Raw genomic sequence first — 8,632 nt, 5'->3', positions numbered from 1 at the left:
TTATATTGTATCTAAAAGTGCGAAATTATTTTAATTGTATATGATCTTTAAAAATTCTTTCGGACAAGGATACCGTATACGACAGGCAAGGGGGGAAAGCGAAGTATTATATCTCCATTCGGGCGCTATTACATCTCCACGTTACGTTGTAACACGCGGACGTCGGGTACCATTATTGTGACACGAGAATCGTGAATTAATACTGTATTTGTGTGTCACTCCAGCTGCGAGGATCAACACAAGTGTACCCCTCGCGACAAGAGGGGTACCCTTAATGCGCGGCTCCGCTGAAGGGCGGGGAGCCCCGGATTCTATGGTTTGCTAATTTTCACGGGATCATCGTACCGTGACGTTAGAGCAGATTAGGCTCAATGCGGAGCACTGAACTTTCGCGCCTCTCAATGACCGCTTCTTTCCGGACGGTTGTGCCCGATATTCGGTTGCCATCAGTTCATCGTAACCCTTTACAGACACCTTTACATTCTAATGAATAATAATTGTTAAAAGGCGATGGAAAAATTGCGAGTACTGTCACGTGCTGCAATTCCTGGCGCACGAAGTGGGGTTTAAAATTTTATTTTTGATGGGAAATGTTATCTTCTTTGTGTATATACGATTTAAAGAGCGATTGCAAATTGTGTCGTCTAGATTCATTTATATCTTTTTTTTAACTACAAAGCTACGTGTTTTTTTATTATTACTTGACTCGCGTGTATTAGTTCGGGGTTAAAAAAATTGTTCACCCCGATCGAGCGTGCAAGCGATAAAGGCAGGTGTATCGCCACACCTGCGTCAACCCAGATAAGCTCTCGGTCACTCGAACGCTCTAAACCGATTCATATTCTCTCGAGAGAGCACATATTTGATAAGACGCTCGTTTCGATATACATTATCAGTCCCTCTTTAATATTAACGTTATGTCTTATCGCCATTCACAAATATTATCTTTATAAAACAAGCTAGTTTCCTGTATAAAACGGATGAGAGTCCCATAATCACTGGAAGTTTCCTTTTCTGTTTCCTTTGAAGTTTCCTTCACTGGAAGTTTTTCCTTTCGAGATTCGGACAAATTACGACAAATCTCATGTCGACTTCCTCTTTGAAGGAACCTGTTATTTAAAATATATATATCAAGTATCTTTTAATATTGCATTTTTTTAAATAAGAATTTATATGGGATTCTGTTCGGATAAAGTTGAGAAAATAAGCTAAATGTATTAAAATTATGCGACTCAAGTGATGACAAATAGAAAAGGGATGTTTGCCCGGAAGTCATCCGAGCAGTCTCCGGATTCTTTACAAGCACGCAGAAAGGATTTTATGAAAAATTCAAAATTTTATTTCTCGCGAAATCTCTTCAAATTCGGCGAGTCGAGTCGAAGATTATCGAACGTTCGTCGGACACGTTTATCGAATGACACTAGACGCGTCTTATCGGACGATGAAAGTTTGGAATCGATCGTAGTTATACGCGACTCGCCTCCTCCCCTCCTCCCGGTGGAGGCCACGAAATCGTCCCTAATTGTCCACAAATCGACGGCCACCCTCGATTTCCCGAACCGTTAAGTACAACCACCCCGGAGGCAGTACTCGAGGGCGAGGGGGGCCGCGCGCCGTTCCGCTGGCCCCCCTCGACGTCGAGAGGGTTCGGGTTCACCGGGCACACACCCCCGGTAGAATATGGATTCAATTACACCTCATTGTGCCGCGGTGTCTATAAACAACGCTGTTTTCACAGCTGATAGTGGCCCACCGCGCTCTGCGGGTCGCCAAGTGAGCGCGGCTCGCGCACTGTATTTTATTTAAATCTGTCTGACTGAGAGACAACTCCGAATTTCGGGGAAAATTTTAACTCTGCCCAGGCTTTAACCCTCATTTTATTTTCTCAATTTTTTTGCTTGAGGAAAAAATCTGCATTCCTCGCGTTACTCTGTGAAAGAAAGAATCTTTAAGACGATCTTGTATCTAATTCCCTCAACGTCTAAAAAATTACAAGAGATAAAGAAGATGATATGTACGTAATTTGTTAAAAGATATTTATACAACAGACATTTAAATGCATACGAGATGATTCATTTTTTAATTAATTACAGTATGCATTAAAAAATCAAGCGGCACGCGAAGCTTTGAGTGAGATGTCAGAACAACGCGTAAAATAGACTCGTTAGACGGAGGTGTCTAAGAGTTCTTAAGGTCACCGTCATTTTTCCAGAATGCAATCACGCATAATGAAACTCATGGTAATAAAAAAGACCATCGCGATTGTAATAGACTGGACAATGTTTCACCCTATATGAACGCGTAATAACGCAACGGCAAGGATTGAAGTTTCTTATCTTCCGCGTTGCTCGCGGCCTCGCGGAGTTGCTAATGACGATAATGATGTGCGATAATAGATCCCCGCAACGGCAACTGGAAAGATAGAAAGAAAGAGGGAGAGGAAGAGGTAGAGCGCGGGAAACGGGAACTGGCCACGGCGTCGCGAACGACGAGGAGGAAGAAGCGAAGGATCGTGAGAAGACTCGCAGCCGTCGACGCCATTATCCCCGCTGAGTCGCAGGGCGCCGCGACGCCGCAATATCGACGTACCGCCCACCGCGTCTCCCCGCGTTTCCTGCTCTCTTCCTCTCCTTGCCATCTCTTTCTCTCTCTCTCTCTCTCTCTCTCTCTCTCTCTCTCTCCCGAATCCACCCCTACTAAAACACAAGGAGCACCTTTTAGAGCGCTATCAACCCTTCGGCGCTTTCGGCCATCTTGCCGCTGCGCTATTTCGGGGCACAATGCTGCTTAAAAGTATCTTCGAAATCACGAAACTACAGAAACGCGGACGAGATTTGATAACTTAAAAGCTCCACGGTAATAACTTTATCAAATAACGGCATGGCATCAATAAGTTTCTTAATATTGCAAAGACAATAAAACTTTTATATTTTATCTCAGTTTAACGAAGCCTTTTTTAAATAATTATAGTTATCTTGACTTCGACGCGACTCAATTATGTTATTTAACTGATGAAAGCGTTTATAGATGAAGTGGAATTTAGTTTGTGGCGTTTACTATCAGGAATTTTACTTATCTGCATCCTTCGATTTTCTTTCGAAGGGACGTGAGTTTTGTCTGTCCATACTTTTGAAAGACCTGCGAGGTGAATAATAAAACGCAATGAGGTTCTCGGAACTACATTTATTTGGCTTTGTTATTCACAGTAGCAGTAATGATGCTCGCTATGCATCATCTCTCTTACGTCGCGCTAATTATGTATAAACGGTGCTTATCTCATTGTAATTCGCCTATTTCGATAATTCCTATTTACAAAGCACGTTCCACAGAACGTTTGTAAAAACATCTCGTAGATACAAACGCATAGATCTGCATAACGCAAAACGGCAAGAATTAAACTGAATCGACCATCGGAAAATAAACGCGAGCAATCGCTCCAGAAATAAATCAAGAAAACATTATTCTCTTTCAAAAACATGTTTCGTAGTCTCTCAAAATTCTGTCGAAGACACTCAGACTGCATTTGTAATCTATTTAAAAAAAAAAGTAATAAACAAGAATCATGTTTCCACTTTTAAATAAAAAATTCCCGTAACTCAAATTTTTACGCGCGTATATCTTACAATGGCTAATTGAATTCAAGCTGTAACGCCTTCTCGACGAAGTCGCAAGAGATGTATAAATATCGGTGACCATCCCCGTCGCCCGAAAAATCGGAGACTTTCGATGATCGTAAGGTACAAATCGCATTATACGAGGACCAGTGTGACTAGACACGCTTTCCCTTAAACACTAAATAACACCCTGATGAGAAACATCCTCGCGAACCGTGCGACGCGTCCGATCCTTCCCTTCCTTATAAGATGAAGTCAAATTCGCCGTCTACTCGAACGTCGTCCCGTTTTTCGATGTTCGCGGATCTTCCGGCGTCCAGACTTTCGCATACATCGTGCCATTCGGCGAGATATCCGATTTTCTCGACCACGAGAGCGAGTGTGAGATGAACGGATTCCCACCGCTGCCTGAAAGTCGCAATTCGATGAAGATTAGCTATAAGCTTGGTGACCGTGAGGAAAATGGATTGGAATTAATCGGCACCAGAGACTTTTACCTTAATCCATGAAAAAAGTGTGAAATTAACGATTGAAATTGCCAAAATATCAATACCTCCACATAGATAAACACCTCGACTAATTTTCGCGATAAATCGCAATTAAAAAAACCGAAAGTTAATAAAACTCGTGCGAGAGCGAAGCATGTACCTACGTAACGGGCAGTTACGCGCGATTCCCGAAACTTTTTATAATCTCTCAATTATCCCTGGACAGGCGAATTCACCTCGAAGCACCCCGTATCTAACGGGGACACCTGTCCTGGAATAAAGGGTAGATGGGTAATTATGATAAATCGACCTACGATTCCGCGTGGGGCGGAAGCGGCTCGCGCCCGCGCCGCGCCGGCGCCGGTCCGACGCTAATACGTTGTGCACATAATATCGAAATAGCGTGGAGTGCGGCAATACCGTTCTGCATTATCGGACCAAATATCGCGGCCAGCGCAGTGAAAATCGAATCACGGACGAAATTTCAACGAGTTTCCAATTTTGTACACGTGTCGTACGTCACGTTGCAAAATTTAAGCCACGCGCGTGTAGAATCGTACAAAATATTGGCAGCTCTCGACGTTAACACGTTTCGATTAGTTGCAACTCGATTTTCCTTTCGTCAACTCGTCGAAAATATCATAATTCGGAAAAGCTAGCAAACATAAAATTCCATTTTATAATTTCAAGTAGACTTTAATTTAGAGCAATTTTAATTCTGGTTTAACGACGTCGGTTTAATGCTGTAAATATAAAGAGGTGAACCCATCAAATTTTTCGCGTTATAAAAAGCTTGATGTCAACCTTATCAAAGACTTAATAAATAATATCTTTCGACATAAACACATACTAAGTAATCTTAAGAATTTTATTTTTTTTAGCATCCAGTATGGATGTAGAAATTAAATCGACTGTGGCGACGCATTAATCGAGAACTGCCCTTAGAGATGTAATTAAAATTGGCCTCACCACGGACTATGACCTTCTTGGATTCGTCCCGGCTGGAGCACCTCGAGAGACCGCTATTGCCCGTCAAAGAGTCGTTACCCTTGTCCGCCCTGACGAGCTCGTTGAGGAAGTTTATGTAACCGATCGCCAGCTTTAGCGTGTCGACTTTCGACAGTCTCTTCTCGTACGGCAAGGTCGGTATGTGGGCCCTCAAGCCCTCGAAGGCGTCGTTTATATTCTGCATACGTCTTCGCTCTCTCATGTTCGCCGCCTGCCGTTGCTGTACCTGCACTTGTCTCGGACATTTTCCCGGTGCCCCGCCGCGCCGATTACTCCGACTTCGTCTACGCACAAAAGTAGGGAACGTTACTTACACGAATTTATAAAGCGCAATCGAAGAAATTCAATTTTATTCATAGTTTAATATTAAAATATATGCTCTAGTATCACCCAACACCTAAGAAGTGTCATTTTAAAGATTGTGTGACATGACTTGAAATCGTTACTTCAGAAAATTAATATTTCAAAGTAAATTTTGTCGAATTAATTTTAAGCCGAATTTAAAGAATCAGCAATTTCGAGGAGAAAGATCATCTCTGGGTTCTCCAGATTGAGAAAAGAAAGGAAAGAGAAAACAAAGAAGTCCGAGAGTACAAAGTGGCGGAAGCACTTCCGCGGTCACGCGGAGCGCACTCACTCTCTCGCGTGATTCTCCTGATCGCTGCTGTAGACGCTCTCATTGTCACTGCTGTTTTCGTCGTAGAGATAATGCTCGCTGCCGCTGGTGCTACCGGTGCTACCGGACGGATGATGGGACGACGGGATCTGCGACGGGATCACCGCCGGAAGCGTCGCCGTGGTCGGTACCCCGCAGTGCGGCGGCAAAGCCGGAATCGCCGGGTTCCCGAGGAAGCTGTGCGCCTCGTATATATAATGCCGATTCATCATATCCCGCTCGAGATGGTCCATCGAATACATGATGGCGGTGTCCGGTGTCCAGTTCGCGCAATAATCACCCAGATTTGATGATTAGGGGTCTCCCGGCTGTTAATTACAATCTAGTTTCCTTAATGTCGCTTATTAGATCTGAAGATCGATCACTAATTAACGAAAAATATGACTAGATTATGTGACTAGAAGTAGAACGACGAGACTGTCCTGTATCTCACGCCATTTAATTCTTCGTTTTAAACGCCTTGAGCGATAATCATTTAATTATAGGACGATGCTGGCAACTGAATTCCAAATCCTCGTGGACGATGCGTCGAACGATCGCATCGTTTGCCGGAATTTTCGATCGCGCCTACGGCGTCCTCGAGCACGTCTCGAGGATCGGGAGAGATACGATCGACACGTGCCACCTAGGCGCGTGCAGGATAATATTTCTAAACAGCGACACGTGTCTTGGCGAACCACTCCAGGCACGTGTCGAGATTTGTCCAAACACTTGTTAACACTTGGCGCTTACGCCTCGAGATGCTTCGATTCGTGTCCAACGATGCTACTTATAATATTACGACGAAGAGAATAATATCTTCTTATTATGCGTCTTCATATTTTTATCCTTTCTTGATTATAAAATCCCTCTACGTTTAACAAATCTTTAATTCACTTTCTTGTAATTGCGGAAGAACAGTGGTAGAAATTGCAACGCATTAGTTTATACTGGGCATCAATTAGTTACATTGACTTGAAATCTTCTCCGTCATTATCCCAATGCTGATTTTACATTGCTGTTTGTTTCACGCTTCATTAGGTTTAACGCGTAACTTCGTTTACTTTTTTCATTGCAAGAAATGTTTGCATAAGATTTTCCAGGAACTTCTATTGGGAAATAATTTGTAATTACGTGAACGCTGTTATAATTATATATACTTTTTCGTTTATTAGATGAAAATGATGGCACTCTAAATTATATTCTATTTTCGCGAACATACACGGTTTTTTCAACGAAGACATCTGATTTTAAATATTACGATTGCATTTGGCCATTCTTTCCATTATAAAGAATTTACTTATTTCTGAAACATTTTGAGGATGCCATCTTTCAGTTGCCAGATTGCATTTTGCAACTGACACTTTAATCGTCCTCCCTCAGATTTGTTCATTACAGCGATTGTCCAGGTTACCACGATTATCGTCTGCAATTCTTATAATAATCACTATAAGAAAATTCACGTGTCTTAAATATATCCTAGAAAAAGTTCCCTAATTGCACTTTGCAATTACATTAACATCTGAAATATTCACGGTTTTTACGATTGTCCAGGTTGTCACGACTATCGTCTCTGAGTGTCTGTAAAAAAACAGCGCTATACTAATTTAAGGTTCTTCTCAAGTCTTTCTTCAAGTTTCCTTATTATTCTTCCCACGCACTCGCACTGACAATTTAGACATTCCCCGCAGATCTGCTCGTCACAAGAAACGTCACCAAATTGTCGCACGTGCGATTTTTTATAGGGAACACCACCGCCCGTCTTCAGGATCGTCCTTGAATGTTCTTCCAAGGGTTTGCCGATTTCGCGCCCGAAAGTCGTGAGCTTCCGCAGCTTCCTGCCGACCTGCAGACCACCTACCGTGCTACGATCGTTCAGGTGGTCTCTCGCTGGACTAAAATCGAAAAGCGACGAACAGCAAGGCGGAAGCCATGCCGGGGTTGAAAGCCCAGCTACGACCCCATTCGTCGAGCGCGCGACCAGCAGAGCCTGCCTACCCCTTGGTTGCTGGGGTAGCGGTGCCGCCTCTTCATCGATCTGATAAGGAACCGTCGTCGTTCCCGTTCCTAGGAACGGCGTCCCGGAACGCCGTCGGGAGAACCGCGGCTTATCGGAACGTATACTTTCTCAAAAATGACAAGATAACTCTTACATAAAGAAAATCCGCGCAATCACGTCTAAAAAATATAGAAAAACGAATTGAAGAAACGGGTTTAAACTTCGCCATCGGATACAATCAAGCAGAAAAATTAGTGAGAGTTTATTTACCGAGCAAATGCTTGAAAATCTAAAATTGTGCGAAATTAATTATTTCATTAAGCTGCTAAAATATAATTAAATCCTGCTTATATCAAAGTAATTCAAGTTGGAATAGGCATCATGTAACAAGAAAGGTGAAATCTAAATTAATTGAAAGATCTTTGGAAACATAGCAACTATTATTTCTCTCTGCATGATATATTAGCTATTTATTTTGACAGTAAAATCAGATATAAATAGCATAGAAAAAGACTGTCTTTCGATTTCTCTCAGACAGCGACAATTGTAACTATATAAAATATGTAAGAACTATTGGAATATAAATATAAATATTTTATAGGTAAAGTTTATAATCTTGTCAAATACTTGAATATTTTTTTAAATATTCTATTCAAGCTCATTAAAAACGCTAATCATTAAAATGATAATGTTTCATTCCATAGCCGTCAACTGTCTGTCGTCAACTACTGAATAAAGCGTTGCCCCTTACGCTTGGCATTTTCGCAAAAAGTTTTCATCGTTGTTGAATGTTATTCGTTATTTGCGAACTTGCCTAACTATAGGTTTTGCCCATATCGAACTTGCAGAATTTTCAAGTACAGTCTAC

At 42.1% G+C, this 8,632-nt stretch overlaps 1 protein-coding gene across 2 annotated transcripts; it reads right to left on the bottom strand.

The window, feature by feature from the left end:
• Positions 1-3,168: 3,168 nt before the first annotated feature.
• On the bottom strand, positions 3,169-7,670 carry Fer1 (48 related 1). 2 transcript variants are annotated; one of them, XM_071782655.1, is made up of 4 exons: positions 7,066-7,670; positions 5,748-6,874; positions 5,072-5,394; positions 3,169-4,022 (listed from the first exon to the last, which is right to left on the bottom strand). In XM_071782655.1, the coding sequence occupies exons 2-4, from the start codon at positions 6,026-6,028 to the stop codon at positions 3,883-3,885; spliced, it is 744 nt and encodes a 247-aa protein (XP_071638756.1). In that variant the 5' UTR covers positions 6,029-6,874; positions 7,066-7,670; the 3' UTR covers positions 3,169-3,882. The 2 variants fall into 2 exon arrangements, with proteins under 2 accessions (XP_071638756.1, XP_071638757.1); XM_071782656.1 differs by having other exon boundaries at positions 5,075-5,394; positions 5,748-7,670.
• Positions 7,671-8,632: the final 962 nt, after the last annotated feature.

Source organism: Temnothorax longispinosus, chromosome 7, assembly GCF_030848805.1.
Source record: "Temnothorax longispinosus isolate EJ_2023e chromosome 7, Tlon_JGU_v1, whole genome shotgun sequence".
Taxonomy (NCBI): domain Eukaryota; kingdom Metazoa; phylum Arthropoda; class Insecta; order Hymenoptera; family Formicidae; genus Temnothorax; species Temnothorax longispinosus.
The sequence above is the reverse complement of the archived record's forward strand: the minus strand, read 5'-3'. Positions and strand labels throughout refer to the sequence as shown.

Excerpts from the sequence above, each read along its gene's own strand:
- Fer1 (XM_071782655.1), bottom strand. The coding sequence starts at position 6,028 with ATGTATTCGATGGACCATCTCGAGCGGGATATGATGAATCGGCATTAT. Across the intron at positions 5,395-5,747 it reads CAGGAGAATCACGCGAGAGA|ACGAAGTCGGAGTAATCGGC; the intron begins GTGAGTGCGCTC and ends TTTTGTGCGTAG. Across the intron at positions 4,023-5,071 it reads CAAGAAGGTCATAGTCCGTG|GCAGCGGTGGGAATCCGTTC; the intron begins GTGAGGCCAATT and ends TGCGACTTTCAG.